The 26,173-nt window shown below is 39.8% G+C and overlaps 2 protein-coding genes across 4 annotated transcripts; one reads left to right on the top strand and one right to left on the bottom strand.

Annotated features, from left to right (window-relative positions):
- Positions 1-1,181: 1,181 nt before the first annotated feature.
- traf3ip1 (TNF receptor-associated factor 3 interacting protein 1) lies at positions 1,182-20,678 on the bottom strand. 3 transcript variants are annotated; one of them, XM_069533065.1, is made up of 17 exons: positions 20,420-20,675; positions 19,053-19,121; positions 17,141-17,302; positions 16,355-16,483; positions 15,293-15,715; positions 15,146-15,211; positions 14,911-14,931; positions 14,684-14,704; positions 13,756-13,831; positions 13,316-13,336; positions 12,133-12,220; positions 11,160-11,246; positions 10,258-10,393; positions 10,136-10,172; positions 9,932-10,008; positions 4,179-4,396; positions 1,182-3,589 (listed from the first exon to the last, which is right to left on the bottom strand). In XM_069533065.1, the coding sequence occupies exons 1-17, from the start codon at positions 20,540-20,542 to the stop codon at positions 3,424-3,426; spliced, it is 1,920 nt and encodes a 639-aa protein (XP_069389166.1). In that variant the 5' UTR covers positions 20,543-20,675; the 3' UTR covers positions 1,182-3,423. The 3 variants fall into 3 exon arrangements, with proteins under 3 accessions (XP_069389166.1, XP_019945136.2, XP_019945137.2); XM_020089577.2 differs by lacking the exon at positions 14,911-14,931 and having other exon boundaries at positions 20,420-20,678; XM_020089578.2 differs by lacking the exons at positions 14,684-14,704; positions 14,911-14,931.
- A 987-nt stretch (positions 20,679-21,665) lies between these two features.
- On the top strand, positions 21,666-25,903 carry agr1 (anterior gradient 1). The gene is made up of 8 exons (XM_020089875.2): positions 21,666-21,802; positions 22,248-22,369; positions 22,464-22,527; positions 23,028-23,080; positions 23,621-23,697; positions 23,912-23,975; positions 24,600-24,683; positions 25,741-25,903. Exons 2-8 carry the CDS (start codon positions 22,270-22,272, stop codon positions 25,788-25,790), a joined length of 492 nt encoding a protein of 163 aa, XP_019945434.1. The 5' UTR covers positions 21,666-21,802; positions 22,248-22,269; the 3' UTR covers positions 25,791-25,903.
- Positions 25,904-26,173: the final 270 nt, after the last annotated feature.

Below are 26,173 nucleotides of genomic sequence, written 5' to 3'. Positions count from 1 at the left end.
TCCAACTATTGCAGAGTCATCAGAAAACTTCTGGAGAGGGCAGGACTCTGTCTGGTAGCTGAAGTCGAGGGACACAATATTTTCTTAAATTGCACTAAGTAGAGCATATATATCTGCCGAGGCCAAACAGTCCCCTTAAAGTAAACCAATTGTGATACCTAAGACCACATTGAGTTTCTCAGCTACACTTTGGTGATATTTACAGATTTCTAGTTTTATTTGTCACTAAACATTGGCTAGAAAGAAAGCCTACACATCTGATGTTACCCCATTATAATTCAATAGATCCAGATTTTAATATCTCGGAATTCTTCATCAGGTTTTACACATAGTTCTATGAGAAATAAAATTTTATCTCACAATGTTAAAGACAGTGGTGAAGGTAATCATTGTAAGTTTGCAGCCAGACTTAAACTGAGAATATGCAGTTCAGCCCACAGACCGCAATGCTAAGATTAAACCTTTTAATTAATGCAGAATGCAGTCAGATTATTATTTGACTGTTTCTGAAGTGCAGTTCATTTTCAAGATTAAAACCTTTCAGTTTGGCCTCATGTGAGGATTAGGGTTTAACTGCAGAGTAAAAGCTATAGTCACTCATCATTAGCAGCACCAACTATTGTGAGAATTAAAAGCCACTGCAGCTTTTTGAACAGTGAAGAGGCAGTCAGGTCTTAAGTCACTTCACCTGCTGAGACTGAGGCCAGAGTCTTTGCTGGAAGCAGGTGTCCACACAACTAAATCTCCCAGCTTGCATCACAAACGCTCCCTCCAAATCTTTGCCTAATAGCTGTAGAAGGGGACTCCTAATATGTTTTGTGTGTGTTGCAGCTGTTTCATGGTTTGCCAGAGAAAAGTTGCCGCTAATGTTGCTTGAGGGGCTGAAAAAGGAAGTGAAATGTTTTACTTCTGTCAGAGGTGGAGAGCGGGCTTCAAAAGAAACAGGTCTCCTTGAGAGTGTGACTTGGCCGTACCAGACGCCACGAGGATATTACATGAACTTGTCAAAATGGCAAAGCGGGGCCATTTATCATTTCACTCATAATGTAACTCAAGCAATCCAGACCTCACATTAAGTTTGTATTATAAAGTGAACTTAACCTTAAGTCTATAAAGCTTTTCTAACTACCCTCAGCAACACTCATCACTTTCAACTGGAGAACAAGAGAAGACAAAAAAAACATGTTGCAATGTAACTATTTATTTCACTCCACTACAAAATTATATATTTATCTGAACTATGATACAGTCTCCACATATACATAATTTACAGTTTAAAGAGAAACCAAGCATATGATACAAAAAGTGTGCAGTGAAAATGGTCCTTTCAAATAGCATGGACAAGCAGATTCTCACTTTTCCAGGAGTTTTAGGATTTGCAAATTTGATTTTCTAGGAGGTAAATGTTCTCATTTATTTTTGGCGGACTAAAAATATAATACTGATATGAAACTAAATGATTGTATATTTTGAATGTTGAATCCTTAGCATGAATAGCTCTCAAATAAATAGCACTGATGAAGATATTTCCCCGCTGAAGAAATCCAGATTTTCCCTTTTTTAAGATATTAGTTTAGCTTTAATCTTTTTGTTTTATTGTAAAAAATACTTGGCAAAAACTATTTATGACAAAATTTGCTCTTTAGAAGTTTCTTAGATTTCAAACCAGTCTGTTCTATGCAACATTTATGGCTTTATTTATTTTCCAGATTTGTCAAAATAGGGTTTGTACTTTCCAATTACAAATAGTTTTGGTTTTTTTACCTTAAACTATATAATAAACTATGAGATCAGAAACATCACAGAACACTTCATGTTCTTAGCACAGATGTGTTGTATGTTTAAATGGTGGGACAGTGAAAATTGAATCCCCACTCTCTGAGAGCTGTCAGATCATCACTTCATAGCTAAAGAAAAAAAAACATGTAGCTATCGCTGGTCATTATGGGGAGGGACATAATTACATTCATCAGAGCATCTCGACAAGTTTTTTCTCTGGGAGGCAATTCTGTAGCAGAACTAACAGAGGTAGCAACAGCATATAAGGAAGTATCAACAATGTAAAATTTGCATTTTAACTATAAACTGCATTTTCATTCAGGGTGAGATAGGCCACAATGTATGGAAACATCTTTATTTCATTCACACATGGAAATATGACTATTGTCAAGTTGGGTATTTGAGGAAAACTGGGACAGTGGTTACTTTCAGTCTGACATCTCTACACTCCAATCTCTCACTGCTGTTATCAGCCGAGTATTGCTTCATATATATTTTTATATTAGACACGTATGTGTAAAGTACATCTCTTAAAGAAAGAGAAGGTAAAATATGATTTTTTTTATTCATAAGAGTTCCAGAGTTCACACAAAAATTTGCCATATAACCAAACATTGTGTTCATCCCAAAAATGGATGAGTTTGGCAAATTCTATGGTACAAATCAAGCGGAGGGCCATCCATCATGGTGGCTATCACTGCAAAGATAGATCTTTACTTTTAATGTCCTATGTCTTGTCTTGGCTGTGTTGTGAGTTATAAGATCTTTATAAGTGTGAGAGGAATTAATTTAATTTAATTTGGCTGTGCTGCCAAAAGGATTTTTCTAAAAAATTCCTCAAAGGTTCCTCTTCTGATCCCACTCATCATCAAAGTGCCATGGTGCTTAACAAGTGGAAGAGTGAATGAAATAACAAGTGAACCATCAGTATTGTTTTCTACAACATGAAGAGTTTGAGAGGTTGTGGTAAACAATGGGAGATAGAAAAAAAAACAAGGACGGTACCACAGTCATGTTACAACCACATCAGTCAACTAAGACACATAGAACCATCCACATAAAAATATGAATCTATATGAAAGAAAGAGAAAATTCATTTTCCTCCTGTTTTCAACCAGATGAATAGTGTGAGGTGTTCCATATTTTTACTCAGCAATGAAAGAATAAGAAGGAAATACACTTTAAATCTAATGTTATTTGAAAGTGTGGTAAAATCAAGCATTAAAAACAACTATCTATTCTAACTGTCATAAGCTGTGCACTGGCTCATTCCAGAAAGGCACCATTTCAGAACAGGGGGAAAAGTTAGGGTTTGGAGCAGGAAGATCATTTATTTATTCTATGATAAGCAGCTGGTAAACCTCCGACTTTACCACCCACCTTTTCCATTTAATCATATGTTAGAATAGAGTCAGACCTCTAAACCAACGCACGGTGTTTTTATTTACCAACAGTAAGTACGTTTCTTTCCCACCCTGGTTGTGTTGGAATGTGTTTGGGTCCATCATCAACAAAAACATAAAAGTGCAGTGTTTGGTCCCATCCCACATTAACCTTCAAGAAAAATGTTCTCGCCATGATTCTGAAGGGTAAACTGTTCGTACCTATACAAGTTGTCAGTGCATTTATAGAAGTTAGTGACGTTCAGGTTCTGGAAGAGGCATTCATTCCTGTCACCATCTTTTGGATCTTCTCTTCATTCTTCAGTATGTTGGACTTTACAGCACAAATCTTGTCCTGCTGGTCCTTGATAAGCTGCTCCAGCTCAGCTAGGTCTGCTTTAAGAGGCTCCACGGCACGGTCTGTCACTCTGCAGCACGTACAAACACACACACGCACAAACAAGGAGGACATCATTAATCGTCTACATGTATTACCTGAAAAGGAGTTGAAAGTGAGCAGCAAATAACACTAGGTTGTTGTTGACAGGACACCAGCCAGCTCAGAGTTGCTCATCTTTTTCATTTTAAGATAAAGTATCTTAAAAGAATTATCTAGACTGTGGCAGCCCGCCATCACATAATTTGTCCCAGCAGTTTCATAATGAACCAACATTTTTATACACTTCTCATCACAACACAAGAAATCTCTAACTTGTTGTGTGCAGTGTTATTTGCAGCGTGCTCATTGCGCAATAGTCGTATAACATTTTGACCATCCATCAAAAGTGTCATATAAATAAAGTCTGATTGATTGATTAAACATGTAACTTGTGACGGAGTTTCTCTCTTCTTTGCAAGACAGTATCAGTATTATTTTTGGAAGGCACCACTGCAGAGGAAGTACATCAATCAGTAAACATGACCCTAGCAGGAGAATCTGTATAAATACCAGTCCTGGAAATACATTTTTTTTTTCAACAACATTACTTAAAGCATGTTGTGCATGTGTCAACCCACTTCTGCTCCTGCACCAAGGCCTGTGCATGCTCCTTGTTCTCCTGTCGCCAAGTATTCAGTTCAGCCTGCATGGCGTCCATGTCCTCCTGGATGTAGTCCATGATCTTACCCAAAGGCAGGGAGCTACGGCACACCGTCTGGATGGATGAGCGCAGCCGCTCTATCTCCTTCGTCACCACGTCCCGCTCTTTCTTCCGTGCTGCTTCAAACACCCAGTTCTGGAAGTGAGGGTGGTATGATGATAATAATAATAATTATAATAACGCTAATAATAATAACTGCTTTTGTATAGCACTTATCTAAACAGAGTGACAAAGTGCTTCACAGGAAAAATAATAAAATCCATGACTAGAAGAAGAATAAATTATAATAAAAATGTATTTAATTCAGTTACATTTTTTGAGCCACGGAGCAGTTTAACCATCACATATGAGCTCTGTAAGACTGGTTGTTGTAATGAAGACAATAACTTCAATTTTACCTTGGTGTGATCAAGTATTTCAGCCTATTAATCACAGTAACGTTGAGAGAGGCTAAAAGTAAATCTGACTGGCTACTGGCTTGTATGGCAGTGCTATGAAAGCCATGTGGCCTGCTCAGTAGATCAGACGTCATTACTTCTGTGCCTTTTTTTTTTTTTAATTCTAATTATTTATTTATTTATTTATTTGATGATGGGTGCAATGTTAGAATACTTACAACTTACAAAGCATGTAAACATCAAATACAATTCTAGGAGCGTGCATGTTGGTATTCGAGGAAGAGGAAACCCTTGTTTGATTTTACTAGCAAGTAAGAAACTCTAAAAAGTTTTTATATAATCTCACTCCGCAATGTATCAAACAGACGTAAGAACACACACAAAAATCACTTGTGTGTCCCTAGACCAAAACATAATAAACCCTCTTTAGGAATCCTACCTTTGCCAGCGACTGAAGCACGGGGCTGTATTTAGTGGTTTAGGATTTCAAGGCTAAAAATGTTAAGCAGGAATTCTACCAACCTAGCTGTATATATAAAGATCAAACGTGTGCCGGAATTGTGTTGGCCAAAGTTGGGGGGACTGGTTGGCTGGCTGGTGAAGGCTCCCAGTGTACGGTGTGCAGTCGGGTGTGTATGTGGGGGGCTGCTATAGCCCAATTACACTCGGTCCCTTGATGGCAAAAAGGAGGGGAAGGTATCAGGGAAGGACCTCCCTTGGCAGGGAGAAAACCCAATGATGTTTGCTCAGCTGGGCTTGGCAAGGCCTGAGTGTATGCGTGTGAGTGTGTCTGTGTGTGTGTATGTGTGTGTGTGCAAAGCGAAAGCACTCAGTATTGCAACCATAAAGCCACACACACAAACACCAAGCCAAGGATCAGGTGAAGCATACAGTGGACACACACACACAGCCCTCGCCCGCACTCTTGGTCTTAAAGTCTTGTTTATTTTAGTAACAGGCTGTGGCAGTGAGGTTATTTTACTACAGTATTGAGTAACAACTACTACACTTATTCATCCCTTCAAGTTCAACTCTTTATGCCATTTGGCTCCACAGATGGGAGACCCTGCCTTCATGAGGCAGCAGGAATCAGACTGGCGACAGTGTGTGAACTAATGACAGCTTCCGCTTCAAAACACACACTCTGTCACACAGTCTACATGGGTAGGTGCATATCGGATTTTCCTTATCAAGCCATCTCTTAAAACAAACCAAACAGCTGAGTGATTACAATTTTAAAAGGCAGCTTCACTCGACCAGACCACACTGAAGAAATGGCAATCAAACGACATTGTGTGCTATCGTTTCTTTTCAGTAAGCAAGCACAAATTTCTGACAGCCGCACTCTCCGTTACCCATTTGTGGTGGCTCAAGAGTGTGAGGGTTGAAATGCCTTGGCCCGGCGGTCCCCCTTACAAGGTGGGTGGCTTCCACTGGGCGCTGTGAACCCTGCAGCTACACAAACACTCTACGGCTCATTCGGCCTGCCTGGCTGCGGTTTTCTCTGCATAGCCCAGACACGACCCGCAGCTTCATTCTATTTGCCGTCCTCTTGCTACCTCACCCCCCTTTCTCCTTCTCTGTTGGAAAATAAAAAACTTGGCGCAAAAACATGACCCCTGGTTCGTGTGCACTCTGTTCGGGAGGATATAAATCACTGCTTTATGGAGGTCCCTGTCGGGGTCTACGAGACCCGTGTGCTCCTAGTTTTCCTTTTTCTCACCCCGATCACAGAACAATATTTAGATGTGGTGACCGTAGAGGAGTAGGAGGTGAGAGGGGAGGAAGGGGAGCAGGTTTTCCCATTATCTCAGACGTGATGAAAGCTCCAGGCAATGGAGAAGACAGAGCCTCTGTCTGATGTTCGAAAGGACAGGTGGACTAGTTACATACCCTCAGTATCATCTTGTACATCGTGAAAGTGAATTAATTAGTCATTTAATCTTGATTTCATTAGCATTTCTTTTGTTGTTGGAAGGCTAAATGTTTGAGTTCAATCTCTAACATTAATTAAAAACTGCTGCTTCAAAAGAGGGACAACATGGACATATTATAACACTGCGAGGTATCCTACAATGTCATCACAGGTCTAATCAGCTTAATTGAAATACGTGCAAAAGTGTGCTTTATGGGCGACTTAGAGGGATTTTCTGGCACAAGAGAAAAAACATTCTTCAAAGTTTCCTCTGACAAGAAAAATGGTTTGCAAGCACAGGACCTGTCAGTGTGATGGAGCAACCTCTGGGGTATCATTAACTAGAAAAACAAAAATGTACACACTAGCTGTATAGCTAATAATCAGAAATCCGCTTCAAATAGAAGGCAACAAGACTCACACATTGCTGCTCATTTCTCAGCTGCACTTTGGTTGGGCCAAGAGGATGACAGACATTATATATATAAACTCTAATTAGAGCTGCTTAGACCATACATAAAGATTAATCAACATAAGGTTAAGTTAAAGTTATGGTGCTTTGGTGGCACATGCAAAACAAGCTGCAGAATCCATTGATCTTTATCTGTAATGTGAGTGAATTGATTTCACATCACCGCCTGCAACTATGTGACAGATCACTGAAGAGCTCATATAACAGCACTGGAGTTTCTGGGAACAATTCTCTTGGCTACTGATGCTCATTTGGAGACACTGACACACACCTTGATGATTTTAACAGCGTGTTCTTCAGGCGGATCTGAGATGTGAGCCAGCGAGCCGAGCATGGGACGAGAATCAGCTGCCAACGTTTGTTTATGAGCTTCCTCGCCATTTTTCATAGGAGTTGAGCTACATCATAAAAATAGCTTGCGGTCAGTGAGGTGAGGAGGAAAAGCCTACAGCCAGTGAGGTTACAGGATGTTGTTGCAAGGTCACTGTAGCTCCTTGGGGAGACGACTGAGATCACCCCCCTGGGCTGCGGGGGTGAAGTGGGGGGAAAATTCCTTAGGGACTTATGACTTTAATAACAGACAATGGAAAACTATGTTTCAATAAAACAGTTTACCATTCAAACATTCAGGGAGGGAAAAGGCAAATTTAAATGGCTTCTGATCATGGCTAAAACACGCTGTCACATTTGAGGTCTGTCCTGATAACTGACTGTGGCTGCTTCAGGTAGGTACTCATCATAAACCTGGCCAAATTCCTGACAAGTCAATATGACCTGTACAAAAGTAATACAACTAATGGAATGGCACAAGGTCATTTCCTAAAGTTTCCACAAAAAACGCTGGATGTTTATGAAGACGCAGGTCTGGAAAGAGAAGTATTTATTTTCTTGACAATTCTGCAGAGAGTATTCTGGCCCTTCTCCTCCATGCCTCTCACTCAACAGCCGTCCATTTGTATGCCACAGGGTTTATTTATACATTACAAACCTTCATCAAGGCTAATTTGATGGGGGTAAAGAAAAGGGGGGAAAAGAGTACACAAAAATTCTTATGAAAACGCAGCTGCTGCAAGGGGCAGATTCTGTCTAAATAAGAAGAGAAGTATCTTGGAATAATATACAATGCCGCTGAAGGGTCGCAAGAAAGGTCGTCCCCATAAATATACAGCAAAGTCCGTGGTCGCACACACACAGTGGCAGGAGAGAGCAAAACATGTCATTTGATTGTGTAAGTATTCCCTATATTTACATCAGTGCAGGATAGAAATACCAAAGCTCAGAAATTACTAGAGGAAATAACTACAGGCTTACAGGAATATTAATGGAAGGGGGATTGTAACTAATTCAGAAACAAAGTTATGACAAATATCAGAGCTTCACAAAATGAATTGCGGCAGCTGAAATTTCAAACCTGACATACCACACAGAATGAGGAAGCTCAATATTTACATTTTTGTCCCTGCGTGTTTTACCGTAATTACGAGAAAAAAACCTGACTCCATTAAGCTGACCTCTCCACCCTTTCATGTCAGGAAGGAAGTCATTATAGTTCTTTATACAGCTGACGAGGCAAGGCCAATAATGATGGAGGGGTGGACTGGAACTGGTCCTATGTGCAGATGTACCTGCTCTAAGCTGCCCCTGCAGACCGTACAGGATACCCTGGAATGAAGGTTTGGAACCGCTGAAAGCTGAGGAGGCTGCATTAAGAAAATTAGAATAAACTCTACAAGGCTACGATCATGTTGCACAAAGAAGGGTATTTTTCTGGTGTGTGTCAACGTATGCATGTTGGGTTGGACCATGTATGTGTGCCGAATGTTAGAGCTATATTTAACACATGCATGTAAAGCTGGTCAAATCTAAGGCCTAAAAATTACTGCCAAGCTATTTTAGCTAACTAGTGGCCAGACTGAGACAATGTCAGGTGTGAGTTATGAGGGATGATGTCTGAGGCCACAGTTGGGAGGGGATGGATCAGGGGCCTTTGTGCATGAGTGACAGTCCAAAACAGTGCATCCATTAGAGTCAGGGTGGTCAGCTAGGAAGGGATGCAGGGAGAGTATGCTTCAGTGGAGAGGACCACCCAAAGCAGACAGTGTACACCACCTCACACCATGGACGACAGACCAAACTGTAAGTTTCACACTGATTCACACTCTAAATAACGATGAAGGAGCACGGCTTTCTGGCTGATAAATAAGCTGACAAAGGGAAACACAAGAGCCGCGGCAATGTGTCACCTTAAAAAAGCCTGTTTATCATGTCTAACATGAAGCGAGAGGAGACGAGAAGGAAAGTCTTACTAGAACACCTGACCCCTGACTCCTTTTAATCAAAGACATATATGGCAAGACGGAAAATATGAAAGACAGAAAAAGATGGTTGTGCAGCAACAGTTTTCAGTAGTCCACAACAGTCTACAGGATTGTTCTTAAGTTCCCTGCTAAGATGGCAGATATCCTCACACTATACAGAGCAGAGAAGAAAAACTCTCACGCAACATAGCATACCTATGATATTGAGCAAACCCAGAAAACAAGCTCATTTTGTGCCAGACATCTTGATGTGTGTATCAGTAGTGTGTGGTCTGTGAGGGGCCATACTTGCTTGGCTGGTTATCAGCCCTTCAGCTTCAGTGAAGGGGAATATTTTTTTGTGATTTCAAGTCAGTGCAATTACACCTCTACACTCCATTTATTTGTATCTTTCTGTTGATAATAACCAGTGCTGCAGTGGGCATTTTACTATGATCAGAATGCAAACCCTAACTTTCTGGAACGAGTGGTTGGGAGAACTGATTGGGAGGGAGGAACACAACAGAACTAGACTAATACTGCCCTCTTGTGGAGATGAGGTAAAACCACTACTATAACAGCACATACCTGCTCTTTAGATTTGGGGGAGGATGGTGACAATTCATAGTCTTTCTTGGTCTCGATTATCTTTTTCACAAGACCACCTAGAACGACAGAAACAATGAGAGGAGATGTGAAAGATGTATTTCCTCAAACCACAGGTGGGAGAGAAATCAGAGGGCATCAATGCTCCTTTCAAAATGTGGGAGCTAAAAGGAAATTTGATCGTACCGTGTTTCTCTTCACTGTCTAGTTCCTGCGTAGGATCCTGTAATAGAAAATAAAAGGGTAAATAAGTCCCAGATTATTGTTTCTCCTCAATATTAAAAGAAATTCCTTTTCAAGTTACTCACCACCTCCATCTCAGTAGCGTTTAAGGGTGGAGGGACCACCTCCTCAACGACAAATTGTTCATCTTCATCCTCCTCATCCTCAGAGAGCTTCTTCCCATCCATGATGACAGGTGCTGAAGGCTTGGCACTGGACAGTCTGGAAGAAAGACAAAGAGCATCACTTATTTCTTAATGAAGTATGAGGTATGGACTGTATGGGAGACACATGTCACTGGTTAGACTTGCTCCACCTGTTCCATTATTAGACATCACACCCAGTTGTTGACTCTATTTGGTTTAACAATCTCTGCACAGACACGTTCATCACAGCAACAAATCCACTGCATTCTTCATGTGAGAGGTGGTGCAGCCGGGTGCAGCAGACAGAGGCAGGAAGTAATGTAATAATTCTGCTTCGGAGATCACGCGATTTTCTTTACAACACACCGTTGTCAGCTCTCATCACCACAAACTCTCAAGACATCTTTATGGATGTCGTCTGCATGTATGACACCCCTTTTCCCCCCAGAGATATCTGTTTTCTTTTTTTCATTTTTGCGTCTGTCAGGTGTTAGAGGCGTAATCGACCCCCCCAATTGCTCGCAGTCAACCCAACTCCTGCTGTGTTCACACATTGGATTCTCCCGATTTTCTGCAAACTTGATACATGGGGGTGTAGTAAGTCCACAGAAAATACGGAGGCTTTCACTTAGACATTTGCTTTCACACACGCACCTCCTTCAGAGAAAGTGTCTCCAGAGTTAAGTGCATGTCTGAAGGCTGCTTTAGTGATAAATCTGTCCCAATGGCAGGAACAGGACCTGTATTCAAACTGTGAATGTATTCACAAAGAAGAGGGGGCATTCGTCTTTTCCAGTAAAAAATATAATTATGACATTAGTGAGTGTGTGTAGTAAAGTCACCTCTCAGCTGAGGTCACATCAGGGTGACTTTCCTGTCTCCTGACTCGAGGAGGTGCTGGGCGAGCACTGCTGGGCCGTGCTATTCGTCTGTTGTTGCAGGATTAAAGGATTGTACACATTGTTAAACTCTTCAACTAACAATTTTAAAAGTAAACATGTCAGCATATAAACAAGAAGTTTTTGTTTCGTTTAACAAGGTGGCTTTTACAAGACACATTTTCTGTGAGATTTGCCACATGTCTCCTTATACGACAGCTCCACTGAGTTCTTCTGATTTGGGGATAACAATCTTTGGAAGATTACTTAGAACAATAAACCTTCACAGTATTAAAACAGTAAAACTGGAATAACACAGCTGCCCCAAAAAACAACAGAACAGAACATTCACAATTATCCAAATTAAGGTCAATTATTCAACTGTGAAATCTACTGGAATTGATCCTGGATTTGTTTCAAAAGCAAAGCAAAAACAATTTTCAATAACGAAAAAAATAAATAAAGCAATGTATAAGAATGAAATCAAATAATACTCTAATTAAACCCTCTTAAATTACTTGATTACTATAATTAGTTGAAACAGCATGACTGACGCATCACAGCAGCATGACTGACGGCACCAGATGGCCTTATCTTTCTTCCCTGTTTCAATCACGTCTCCTTTCCTATATCTCTGTTCAACTTCACATGTATTCCAATTACCCTCATTACCTCTCCTGCATAAATACGAGCCCTTTTCCCCAGAGTCACATGCCAAATGGTCCAGTTCTCCATGTTCTTTTTGAACTGATGTTTAGCCAGTTCCTGGAACCTATCTGCAAATTTGTGTTATTATCACCTTCTACTAACCTCACTTTAAAAGCACCTGCCTGCATGTTTGCATTTGTGCCCTCACTACCTCTGCTCCGTACAACAATTGCAACAACCTCAGCGAACAGTTTGCTATGTGATTGAAGGTGTTGACGACTGTACAGACCTGGAAGCTGTGTCAGATGGCACAGAGGAGCCTGCAGCGTCTCCATTTTCCTGAGGAACAGGTCTCTGGGTTAACTGAGCATCTCCGTCTATACAAGGAAACAGTCACAGCTCAGTATAGAATAGCAAGGATTAAATCTAATCATAGCATAGTGAATACTGATACTTCAGTGCACACCCTCGCAACAATTTCCTTTTTCTTTGTCTTAAATGCTACCACTCTAAAAAAGCTCCCCCAACAAAAAGTTCTTCACTTCTCTGCAATGACTTTCAACTCATCCAAAATTCTGTGCTGTCCTTCATATGCGTTGAAATCTCCCTTAAACCCCCTGAGAGATCTTGTCTTTGCTGACTCTCAGTAGTTTTAACTACACATCTGAATGTCATGATGTACAGCTGTTCTTAGCATCATGTGAAATGACTGTTGGGTTTGGTGAGACGGGGCACATTCACTTCTGTCTACATCAGAGGTGAAACAGATTTGAAGAGATGTTTTTTAGCCTGGTCTCAAGTAACTCTAACATCTGAGCAGGTAATGAATAAATTATTGTAAAGTTTTCTCAGTTATTTTTTCATTAGCTTTCAGTTGCTCTTAGAGAAGTCGCTCTAATGAACAGCTGCTACCTGTCGTGCTGTGTATCTTACCCTGACCTTCCCTTGTTTCTGTCATTCGCTCTGTTGTGAACTCTGTTGTGGTTCCTCTTGTTTTTTTTAAGTTGGCAAAATGTGCTTATTTCTCTCCAGAATTCTGAATGAGATGAAGCCTGATTAATGGAATTATAATTTTTTTTTATCCATTTGGACTTAACGCTGAATTTTATAGAATTTCTACAAACCGAGAGTTCTGACTTTTTAAGGAAAACATTTCTTTGATGGTTTCTTTTAGATTATACCAGATCAGATTAGGTAGCTAACAAAGCTGATAGTGGGTTTTCAGGGCACTGAAAGTCATAACTGTGGTCAGTTGATTAGAAGTCATTACAAAACGTTGTGTGGGTTATTTATTTAATCATAAGATAGATCAGTGCCAGTAGTGCCCTCGGTTATTGCAGTTTACCATGACAATCCTATCATTTTGATCAAGTGCACAGAGTTAACCAGTACACATTCTTGAGTAGATGATGAAAAACCTTTATTTGCTCATGTTTGCATGTAGCTGGGAGAGACAGACAGCGAACACTTACCTCCCTCACTGTCAGATTCATCTGTTGACAACAAAGAGAAAAACAAGGAGTCCATTAAGATACAACAATGAAAGTTAGAGTGCTCTGTAATTATGCTGTGTGTAGTATGAAATACAGGTGAATTAAAAGGTTGTATATCCCTGTCGTATTTGTAGGAAGTGTAAAATGCTTCTTTATTATATTGCCTTTCTTTGTTTCCGATACTTAAAATTTGTATTGCGTCACCATGAGTCACTCCCTCTGAGTGAAATAGTTAGTGTTTTATTAAAGAAATGAAGAGTAAAAAAATCTATTTGCAACAAAAACTTTTGTACTATAATTTATTTCTGTCAGCAATTAAAGAGGAGTCATTATATTAAACATCTCTATTAAGTAAGTGAGATATACCATGTTGCTGTAGGGGATAAAAATAGGGTGCAAGTTTGAGTTTGGGAGGTTACCTTGATCTCCAATTTTAGGTCTCCGCCTCTGCCCTTTAGCAGATGAAGGCCGGGGTATTCTTGTTGGACTGTTGGACTAAGAGGACCAAAGACAAGCAAGAGAAAGACACAACTTGAGAATAATAAGAGTAAGGACACACGTCTTCTCTATTACACTTAATATGATCACTCATCATTTTCTTTAGTTACGTTGAAGGTACACTGAGGTATGCCATAGTGCTTTTAGGCAAAATTTGCAAAGATTAAAAGTTGTAAAGAAAGAAGAGCAAAGTCAGGTTGCAGCACGTAGCAACATTCTAGCAGGGAAAACAAAAGAGAAAAGAAAATGACAGAATGTGGCTGGACTGAGGCACAGAGAAGGGACTGGAAGCACTGAAAGCCTTAACACCTGAAATTAAACCATCTGCAGAGACCTCAATCAAATAAATACCGAAATTGAACTGAAATAGAGTTAGGCAGACAGGTGCTCCAGAGCAAAAGTATATTGTAGAAAAATAAACAGAATACTAAACCATCACAAAACAGTAACAACATAAAGCTGGAAATGGAGCTATATGTTGTAATTACAATATATAGGAATGCTATTTTTTATCAATTAATATTATCAATATCAAACCTATACTTTTTACACACACAGCATATCATAATCTCCATGTATGAAACACACTGGATTTATATTTAACTTAATACTAAAGCATTGCTCTATGCTACCTAACCAATATTGCCCAAAAACGCCTGAAAGAACAAGTTAGTGAAGTCAGATATTGTACTGCCGACTTGTTGAGCTAAAACACACAGGGCGCTTCACATCATTTATAGTTATTAATAGGTCTGACAGAGTGCTGGCTGGAGTCAAACTAGTTGCTTCATGCATAATTTCCTGAAAAGAGAAGTGTTATTGAACCATTGAAATAGAGTTAGCTCTTACCTGGTTTTCAACTTCTGCAGGCTGTACACAGCAAAGAACACAGCGTTATCTACGTGACACTTATTCATTACACAGTTAGTGAGAGGGAACAACACCTCTTGTCTTATGTACTAAAGCCCATATTAGCACTAGACCAAGCAACCAGCCACCCCAAGGCATTTTAACACTAAATGACTACAAGTATGCAAGTCTAATTTTCTATTGATTGTTTCTGCAGGATTAAATACCTCTTCAGCTGGGGTTGGCTCCTTGGATGAACAAAAGGCACTACATTAGAATATAATTTTTTTTGTTTTCAACGATGTAAACATAAATTCTAAGACTGACTCTGATTCTTAATTCTTTATTTACATACAGAATTCATAGCATGATTTGAGAGGAGAAAACCAAATCAAATCTCAATGTCATCATATAAAGTGTAAATGTAAAAGTGTGTACTTCAGGGCAGAGGTAAGAACTTACAGCTGGTACGGGTTTGGCTGTTTTGCTGGGCTCTTCTGGGCTCGTTGTTTCCTCTGATTCTCTAGCCTAAGCACAAACAACACATTAAATGTAAATAATCTCTTATATTGCCAACATGTAAAATATGTGTGGATTTAAGAGCTGTACCTTGTTATCGCCATTCACACTTTTGTTGTTCTCTTCCTTCTCTTTGTGTCGTTCCCTCTCTTTCTCCCGCTCTTTGTCTCTTCGTTTTTCCTTGTCTCTTTCCAAATCTCTATGGGAATCCCTCTCCTTTGTCTTTTCTCGCTCTTTCCCCCTCTCCTTTTCCTTTTCTTGATCCCTCTCTCTGTCCTTCGCCTTGTCCCTGTCTTTAACTCGTCCTTTGTCCCTGTCCTTGTCTCGCTCCCGGTCTCGGCTCTTGTCTTTGTCACGTTCTTTGCCGTGTTCCTGTTCGCTGCGGTGATGTTTGCGGTCCCTGTCTGTGTGGTGCTCCTTTTCCCCATCTCTTTGTTGACTCTCCTGCTCTTTGGGCTGGTCTGGGTCCTTATGTTCCCCGCTACCCTTGTGCTTTGAAATCTTTTTCTTTTCCTGAAATAAATGATATCAAAATATTGGGTGAGGATTTATTGTTAATCAAGGCCACATGCTGGACAGACTGTATTAGTTTGTTTTTAAAACAAGTCTGCAGCTAGCAAATGTTAACATTGAAAATACATATCAGGCCATACGTATGACTGAGCATTATGTTGACATGCCACACTTGAGCTGTTTTCAGGCATGCACAATTTTCTCTGGAGATTGCCTTTCACATATGAAAATCACAGCAGGAAATTCTCTGCTCAGATGGGTTCACAACAACACAGAGAGTTGAGGTGAGGGTGGTGCAGCAGGCAGGACACAGGACATGATGAATACATTACGCTACATAGATCATGTATTTTTGTTTACAGCACATCTTCACTGGTCGGCCCTCTCAAATCTCATTGTCTTCCGAAGCTGACATGTTTGTCAGTGGCTTCTACATGTATGAAAGATACATGACAGATTTCATCCTGATATTTTTTTCATTCTGTATTCTCACATGGGCTCATTAAGAGCTCATTAAGAGCCCATGTGAGAATACAGGGGGATGACAGGAGAAACTCTGGAGAATATCCACAGCAACTGATTTTCTACAGTTTATTACATGTCTGAAAGCAGCTTTTGAGTGGAGCTGATGACTCTCACCTCTCTATCTACGTGACGTTCACGTTCTTCCCTATTCTCCTTGTCCTGGGACCTAGAGGTGCTGGCTTTAGTCTTCAAGTCCACCTTCTCTCCACCGAGTACTCGCTTCACTGCATCATCACTTGGCATCTACACATTGTTATTGAAGGAAGCAATTCCATTTAATACAGCGACAATATTAAAGAGTAACAATTACTGTTGGTTGTTTTACAATGTAAAAGAACAGTCATGTAACATGCAGATGAATGTCTGCAAGTCAGGTCAGAAAGCATCTCCCCTTCTGAAGTGTTGTTAAGGAAAACAATATGAGTGGCCCAACAATAGAGTTTAATAGTGCATATGCATCATTGTACGACTCTGCAGCAATTAGAAATATATATCTATATCTATATCTATATATATATCATTTCAAAGCTCTGCAAACAGTATTTTGCCTATTTTTACTGGATTTATCAGCAGGCATGTAGCATGTACATCCACAGCTGCCTTATCTGACTCTGTTTACACGTTACATGAGCACATTCATGAGCTTTCAGAGCTAACTGCACATCACAGAAACACATTTACACTGCTACGAGTTTTCTACATGACATGCTATCAAAATACGGCAATCTACACAGTTTTGCCAGGAATATAATATTTTGATGTGAAAAATAACACACAGTGAATTTTTTGAAGTTTGAAGAACTGGAGAGAGAATGTGTGTTTTAATTTCATTGTCAGCTTGTGTGTGGGTGTGTTTGTGTGTATGTGTGTGTGTGTGTTAAATCTTATGAGAAGACAGACCTTGTTGAGGCAGCACTTGGCGATAACCTGCAGCAGCTCATTGGTTTTCTCAGGTTCGTGACCAGCCACAATGCGTGCTGGCTTTGCTGCCAGGGCCTCGCCACTCACCAGCATCACGACATCTATGGCTTTCTGAAGGAAGGCTATCTTGGAGTCTTTATCCTAGAAGATAAAAATAAGTTGTGATAAAAAGAGTGCACAGGAGAGACACAAGAGAGGATATGGCTATGAAAGTGTAAGAACTCTAATGGAAGTCATTTTCACACAGCTCAGGGTAATTAAAATCCATGAGATACAAACAATCAACACAATTTACTCCAACATCCTACAATTCTACATATCAGGTATAGTTGTGCATATTTGCTGGACAGCAACATATGTGCAATTTAATCCAATCTGACCTCACACCAAATTTCTTACTATGACTGACCCAACAATCACAATCTGTGGGCACACTTGATCTCATTTTATGACCAGGCTACTTATGTGATATATGTAGCTATATTTTGCAAGGTGTCTTTTTGTGATGAAAGTGTTAAATATCAATAAGATTTATGAACATGAGATCCAGCAATTTAAGGTATAATCTTCAATCTCAATCGGTAACAATGATGAACATTTGGTGTTTTGTAAGGCAGCAGGAAGGAGGAAACAGAAAGCCTGGATTCATAACAGGAACCAACCCTGTTGGGCTTGCTTTGTACTATATAGATATCTGCCCTGAACTGTGGAAAAGACAACGATATTTCTTCCACAACATGGATAATAAGCTCCTAACATTAATATTAACATTAACATTCAGGCTAAGCTGTGTGTCTCGTCTATGAGCCTCCTGTATCTGAACAACCTGCCAACTATGTAACATAAGGACTAGAAGCTGATGCAGCCACTTGACCCGTCACTTATAATAGATGGTAAGTCTTCGCAGTGTTCCCTTGAGGACATTTCTATCCAAAAGGCTCTTACACAGGGGCATGGACAATAAATCAAAATAAAAGTTAACATAAAATATTCGTTTAAATCATGAGTGGATGTTAATAATAAGTTATAGATCATACATTTTAAGAACAGTATTATTGTAGAGGTGCAACAGTGCTCTTTGTTACTTCATATATAGTTTTTATCTTCTGAGGATTTATTTTCCAAAGTAGGGCCATTTCACTCTCTCACAGAGGCTAAAGTATAGTTCTATTTCTGCAGGCTTGACAATTGTGACATAAGATTCAGCAAAAAAGGATTGATTGAAAAATGAATTTCCTAGTTACTTCATGGTTTTTCACCAAATACTTGCCATACATATTTTTTGGCTAAACCTTTTTGAAGTGCATTGCAAAAACCTGAGGCACTTTTTAGCTTGTGTGCTCCACTGAAGCCAACAATGACCTTAAAGAAGCTTGAAGTACAGCATGTTTACATTAAGCTGGTTTAATTTGTCTTTCAACCTAAATGTACAACCTACCTGTTTATCATCTATAGCCTTTTTCGAAACTGAGAAAAATTTTCTGGAAACTGGAGTTACCATGTCATAATCAATAGTAACTAGTAAGGCCTCTAGTTTTGAACAGTAACATTTATCTAAGACTTTTCCCTCCAAACCAAGCACCTTTGTATGTAGTATTTATGGGGAGTCAGCTCTCAAACAGCAGACTTGAGTTCTAACACCTTTACAGGCCCTCACAGCCATGTCCTGCCAGATCCTCTCACTCAGTGTGTTACCCAGCCAGTGTGTAGGGTTACAAACACACACAGGCGCCCTTAGAGTGTCCCATGTAATGCACAAGTGATCTCCTACGCAAGGCTGCTGATTGGGGACGTTAAACTGCGACAAAAGAATACGAGAACACTGTTACCTAACAGTGATATCAATTTTGTGTGGCAAGTGGCCAAAACCAAGTGAGTATAGTCAACTTACCTTAACGTTGTCTGACTTCATTTCATTCTCTCCATACAAGCCTTTCATAAAACCAGTGGCCCTGATGACCTGTGTTGAGAAATAAAGGTTTCACACTAAATTATTAAGTTTCATATAACTAAAACTTACAAATACATACTGTACACCACCATAAGCCAGCATCAGTGATTAAGTGGCAAATGAATTAGTCCTAAATTGGGGAATGAATTGCCCAGTGTGCAGAACTCGTGTTTTTTTAATGCAAGATAGCAATAACCGTGTTATCTTGATAAACATCAATTTAAACTTCTGCGGAGTAGCATTCAACCTTACTGGTGAATTAGTGTAAGTATGGTGCCAATATTGAAGGAAACTTGAATAAGAGATATTCATGTTTAGTCACTTAAAAGCTCATTCTATGAATGTTGGCCTAAATTATACAGATCTGCAGTATATTCTTGAATTACCTACAATGATAATTCAGTTAACACAGTGATCATCAGAGGAAAGGAGTCACACGTGTCGACATGCTTCATTCAAAATAAACATGAACCTACAGTGAAATATGAAAAAGGTGGAGAGGGTGATGATAATTCATAACTGACTAAGAATCAGAAGTTTTACTGTGGAGTTCTTCACTGAGCCTCTCAACCCTTTCCCAAGTAACAGAGACGAACCTCAGATATATGAGTGGTTCAATCATATATGTGGGTGTATCTTAACTTATTTTGAAAGCAACTTTAAACACCGCACTCAGTATAAATGCAGGGTAACACGATGTTGTTTATATACAGCTAGTAAGACAAGATCTTAATCAAACAGCAGAGATAAGCTGCTCAGCATCTGTGATCTCAACGTGACTGGTTCGGAGAAACAGACACATGTAGCCAACGCAGCAGCCACCGTCGCTTCCTCCTAAGCTAACCACAGTGGATCAAAACTGCTTTGTTGACATCCGTGCGGGGGCACCCCGGTCTCACCTGGCAACTGGACGACGCCTTTAAGATGGCTAGCTAACTGGCTAACCTACATCTTTCACTTAATAGACGAGCTCACGGTGTGCTGCTGGTTATCGTCAGTAATTCATTGTTTGGCTGGTCGTGGTGGTTTGACTTCTGGTTCTACAGTATTGGTGCTACGACACAGAACCTGAAAAGGCTGCGGAGGAACTAACGTTGCAGTCAAGTTCAATGCAACCTACTTGGTTAGCTTGGTTCGTGCTAACTTTGGTATTAGCTAACTGGCTGGTTTATCCGTGTTATGTGGCACACGTCCCGTTGGAGTAAGCTTTTATAAACGAATGTAAACATAGACAACATATGCTCCCAGTGTTAGCAAGGGAAAGGTCGGGGGGCTAACTCTTCGTAGCATTAGGAGATTAGCCTCACCTCACTGAAGATGTCGTGCAGGTATCGAAACGGAGGCTTGCTGAGCAGTTTCTCCGTGAGAGGCGGCTTCTTTATGACTTTACCCAGCGTGTCCTGGGTCTTTTTCACCACCGCCGCGTTCATCACACCGGCGGAAAACAACTCTGGGCGATTAGAGCAGAGACGAGGCAGCTAAAAGTCACCCGGGATGAAACACTCTGTCGGCTCCTGCGCCTGGTTGCTATGTCAATACTCTGCAATCCCACAGTGCATCAGTGCTGAAGAGTGCGCATGCGCACAGGGTTTACGGTTGCTAAGAGCTGCCTGTGACCACAGCAACGGCTAACAAAGTAGTGATAGATAGAGAGAGAGAGAGAGAGAGAGACAGACAGATACATAGATAGAGAGAGAGAGAGACAGATACATAGATAGAGAGAGAGAGGGAGACATAGATAGATAGATAGATAGACAGATTGGATGGATAGAGGGAGGGAGAGATGGATGGATGGATAGAGAGAGAGAGAGAGAGAAATAGACAGGCAGACAGATACATAGATAGATAGAGAGACAAAGATAGATAGATAGATAGATAGATAGATAGATAGATAGATAGATAGATAGATAGATAGATAGATAGATCGATCGATAGATAGATAACATACATAATATTAGTACTTACTTCATACAAACAAGCACAGTCTCCACAGAGCATGCTAACAGTGCATGTTCATTACATACATAGTGCAACATTGTAGCACGATGTATAATAAACAGATTTAATATTATATATATATAAACTGTATATATAGTATTATCTCTGTTTGGTAGCACGTCTGTGGATACATGTACAGTATGTGCACTTGTATCATTGTTTTGTATCCTCACATGAGTTTAGTATAGCTATAACTTTTGTGCTGTATATTCCTCTGAACTCCTCAGAGGATATCAGTGATCCATTTGTTGAGGCTACAGAAAGTGAGTTATATAGTGTTTGTGATTCCGTGCGAGACACGCAGCAGTGTGCAACCTCACGGATAAGTTTAATACAAGACGTATACTCTTTCTACATTCCCTCTCTATAACATTCAATCGTCTGATCATTGTTCACAAGAGGATAATGGCTTGAATGAAATTGAAGTGTCACAGTGGAATTATGATTCTTATTTATTTTTTTTCCCTGTGAGAGACTCCTTGAGGCCCCTTGTGAAAAAGCTGCTGTTTAATTATTGCCAACATTTAGTGTCTGTCAGTGTAACTACGTGTGCATATTTCAGTGAGTGATAGTCATCTGTGCTGAAAGACTTTGATTTACCTGTTTGGTGAGTTCAGCTGAAAGAAACCACGGACAAAAGAGAAAACATAGGTGTGGATAGGTGCAGATGCATGTTGCTTGTTGCTGCAAAGGTAAGACACCCAGTCATATAAAATACTTTTTGTATAAAAAAGAGATTCTAGGAGATTTTTTTCCTGCAACGATGTATTGTGTCAGTCGCTAATGATAAAATACAAATGGATTTACTTTCATACCAAAAACATGTGATTAACATACATGGAATTCCAGCTCACAAAAATATTTTTATAACATGATACCAGCTGAAGTCTTGATAATAATTAATGGTGAAGATTTTATATGAAGACAATGTTTATTTCTTAACTGCTTTGCCAGAATAGCCTCTGTACATACAGTCTTTTGAATCTGAGCCTTATCAAGCTCGTTTGGTGAGTGAGGTGTGCTGTTCGCCAATCCAGTGATCGTAGTGGTTAAACACAACAAATCAAAATGCCTTCCATATAAACGTCTCACTGAATTCCACTCCTGTCTCATCTATCTGTCCGACTGTCACTGCAGGTCTCTCAAAAGATAAGAAGCGATGCTTCGCTGGTTTGTGCTCGCTTTGCTCTTTAGCATCTGTGCCAGTGCTGGGGCGAAGAAAAAAAAGGAAGTGGTGAAAACTCAGTCCCTATCAAGAGGTGGGCTCATTTATTCAAGTCCTTTATAAGAATTATTAGCCAACAAAATTCATCACATCACAATTTCGCCCCCCCCCCCCCCCCCCCCCTGCAGGATGGGGGAAAAATATTACCTGGGTGAAAGATTATGAAGAGGGCCTGTTGAATATGGTCAGCAGGTAAGACTGCAACCTTGAGTGTTTCTTTCTTGTGTGAGAGCAGAATACAAATGGGAAACTGCTGCGTTTGTGGCAGATGGCAATGCATATGAATTAATATCACCCCACAGAAAGAGATAGAAACACTGCTCTAATTATAGATGCTTTAGATGATTCATTGATAGATTTTATGAGCCTGAAATGAAAATTCATATTGTAAGATGCCTCTTACATAGCCTGTATGTAAATGTTGTTGTAAACACTATACCATGAATATGAATTCTGTGTACTGGGGTATATTTTAAGCATAATTATCAAACCCATGCATCCATGAGGATGATTAGATGGCTCAGAGGTTCACACTGAGGTTAGAATACAGCACTATGTGCTCCTCATCAGGAATATAACCGTGTTTCTGTCCCCTACAGCAAATTCTCTATGTATTTCTGTCGTCATCCTGCTTACTCTCAGGATTTAGGAATGTGTGATGACGTTGTGACTCTGTGGTTTTGTTCTCACAGTAAGAAGCCGTTGATGGTCATCCATCATCGAATTGAATGCCCGCATAGTCAAGGTACTGCAGTAACTCCGCCTCATTAAGAGTGCCTGAATGTAATAGGCTTGGCTGTCTAATCCACACTTGGGCTTGGTCTTCACAGGGAACAAAACAGACACATTCTTCAATACCTGCTGAATGGAAACTGAAATTGTCACAAATTCTATTCATAAATCACTCAGCCGGTTTCCTTGATGTTCAGTAAAGACTCTGTGGAAGTCTCCACCTGTAGATCTGAAAACACACCTAAACAACACCACTCGCAGAAGAGAGTCTGGCTTTCACTTTTGACATGTGACAGGTTTGAGTAAAAGATCAGAACATTTTACACTCAAGCAACTTCTGACAATAAAACTAACATTGATATTCTGTCATTGATAACCAGTGAAACCCCCAAATGCCCTGCTGTATTTACAGTCCCTGCTTGCACACATGCTCCTTTTTGAAGATCACTTTGGGGAATGATCTCTTTAGAACATTTCGTCATGACTACTTTAAAGACATGTTTTTAATGTTTCTATGCTGTTGTAATGAAACTAAAAAGAATTATCTTGGCAGCCCTGAAGAAAGTGTTCGCAGCTGAAAAGTCCATCCAGAAAATGGCCAAAGCAGATTTCATCATGCTCAACTTGGTGGTAAATAGAGATCTATTACATATGGAGAAACTCTTCTACACTGGATTACAGTATACAGCTAATAGAGAAACAACAGCACTCAAGACATCAACAATATTAGACACAATTAATGGTTAAAATCATGCACAAAGAAGAATAGTGTCTATAATTCTCCACTTAATACTTTATATGCACTACAGACCAACTGCTGCTGTTTGTATTTGTTTTTTTACAGGAGGAGACTGAGGACCAGAACATGGCACCTGATGGCTACTATGTTCCTAGAATACTCTTTGTTGGTAAATATTCACATTTTTACAAAGCTTTTTTAATTATTTGACAGTATGTGATCCCTCTGATAATCCTTCATGTTTTAATGAGATTTTTCTTTTATATCTGATAAATATTTGGAATTTCTGGTATTATTCTCGTATCATCTGTGCTCAAATTAAATATGTGTATATTTGAACGTTTGCTGGGTTTTGGCCCAAGGCAGATTTTATGTATTTCTTTTGCACAGTCAAATATTTTAGACTAGTTTTTCCTCTTCTTTAGCAGAATAAGGATTTTATCATGTTTGATCACATGGATATTGTGAACTGCTGACAGACTCAGCATGTGCAGTGTTCTAAATGATGGTGTGGGAGAACTGGTACCTAATGTTCTGTTCTCACTCACCACTGTTTTAGCTGTGAGACTTATAACCAGATATACATGTCATCACTGTCTCTTTCACTGTTCCCTCTCCCACTTTGTCAGCTTCATAATTTCATAATGCTTTTAAAGACAGTCACAGAAACAAGAGCAGCTAACTAAACTAAAGAACAGCAACAGCCAAAACAGCTCTGACACTCATATAACCACTCTCCTCAGCAACCTGTGTGTGTGTGTGTGTGTGTGTGTGTGTGTGTGTCTTTGTGCAGATCCGTCCATGACTGTGCGCAGAAATATTGTAGGAAAGTACAATAACCGCCTCTACACATACGGGCCTGCTGAAATGGAATTATGTGAGTGAGCATCCAATGACACTTTGGGGGAGGAAGGAGGAAGAACTACTTATCCTTACCAGTCATTAGTGTGACGAGAGGCTGAAACTCTACTGTTTTAAACCATCATCTAACTTCCTCCATACTTTGACAGAAATTACAAACTTTATTTATTCCTAGCGAGAGACTTTAACAGGTTTCAGGTTTCAGCAGTTGAGCAGGTGGGATCATTTTTATAGTTACAGTTCTCCAGCTATTTAAATCAAATATTTGAAAATACTTGATGAAATACAACGTCATTTTCAACACATTCATTTGTCCAATTTAAGAGAAGAGTTAAGTTCAACTCAGAATCGAGGAAGGAGGTGGTTTTAAGCTTTAGATTATTTCAATTATCAAGATCCTGAAATCTCATGAAACTAGAATGGCACTAAATACAAGGCCCCATAGTCCATTTTTGAAACCACATTTTAATTCACTAGACCCAGATTATCTACTTGGATCTGCACCAAATTGTACACACACATAAAATGAGTTCTCTAAACATGCCAATTTTTCCCATGAGGAAGATGAATAATATAAGATTATTCTCTGAGAAATCTTTCAATGATCAGAATCACAAACATTTAAGAGGTTCATCTTTGAGCCACATCAGATCCTTCCATTGAGTTTTGAGGTATCCGTTAAATCCGTAATCTTTCAAACAAACAGACAGGGATTAAAACAACTTCCTTAGCAGAGGTAATCAACATTGCCCTCGGAACATAGATTAAAGAAATTAAGTATTGATCTCATATCCAACATTTTGACTCATGTATGTGCATATCTGCCTCTGTGCCTAAGAATAACTGCAGCTCTGCTTCCAAGACATGTCTGTATAGCTGGTGCCATTATTCAGTTTGATCCAACACAAAATCATAAAACAAAACCTTTTCATACTCTGTGCAGTAGACGTCAGAAAGTGATCTGAGCGCCCTGAAGAGAAAACAACAGCTTGTGTAGCCTTTACTTATAAGTCATTCCATTAAAGAAAGACAGCCGTGGCCTTTATTCTTATTTGTTCTCTCTTTTTCAACAGTGGCCGAAAACATGAAGAAAGCCAAAGTCCTGCTACACACTGAACTGTAGCCCGGCTCACTCTGATGTCTCTGCACCCTCCAGTCATCCTGGGCTGCCTGCTCAGTGGTCAGCCCTGAAGTATTTACATGTTGCTCAGAGCTCAATAAACACTCAGGAAATGATCCCCAAATCATGCGTCCATTTTATTTACACTTAAAGGTTCAGTGTGTAGAATTTAGTGATCTACATCATTTCATCTAGTGTTGAAAGTGCATGTTGCAGCTGAACACCCCTCACCTCACTCTCTCCTTCCAAACATGAAAAAGAACCTGTGGAAGCTTCAGTTGTCATAAAAACTAAAAGGTTTTAGTTTGTCCAGTGTGGACTGATGTTAAAAACATGGCAGCCTCCGTAAAGAGGACCCCCTCGATGTAAATATAAAGTATTTAAAT

The sequence above is a fragment of the Paralichthys olivaceus genome, chromosome 10 (assembly GCF_024713975.1).
Source record: "Paralichthys olivaceus isolate ysfri-2021 chromosome 10, ASM2471397v2, whole genome shotgun sequence".
NCBI classification, from domain to species: Eukaryota; Metazoa; Chordata; class Actinopteri; order Pleuronectiformes; family Paralichthyidae; genus Paralichthys; species Paralichthys olivaceus.
This window is presented reverse-complemented; position numbering and strand designations above follow the sequence as displayed.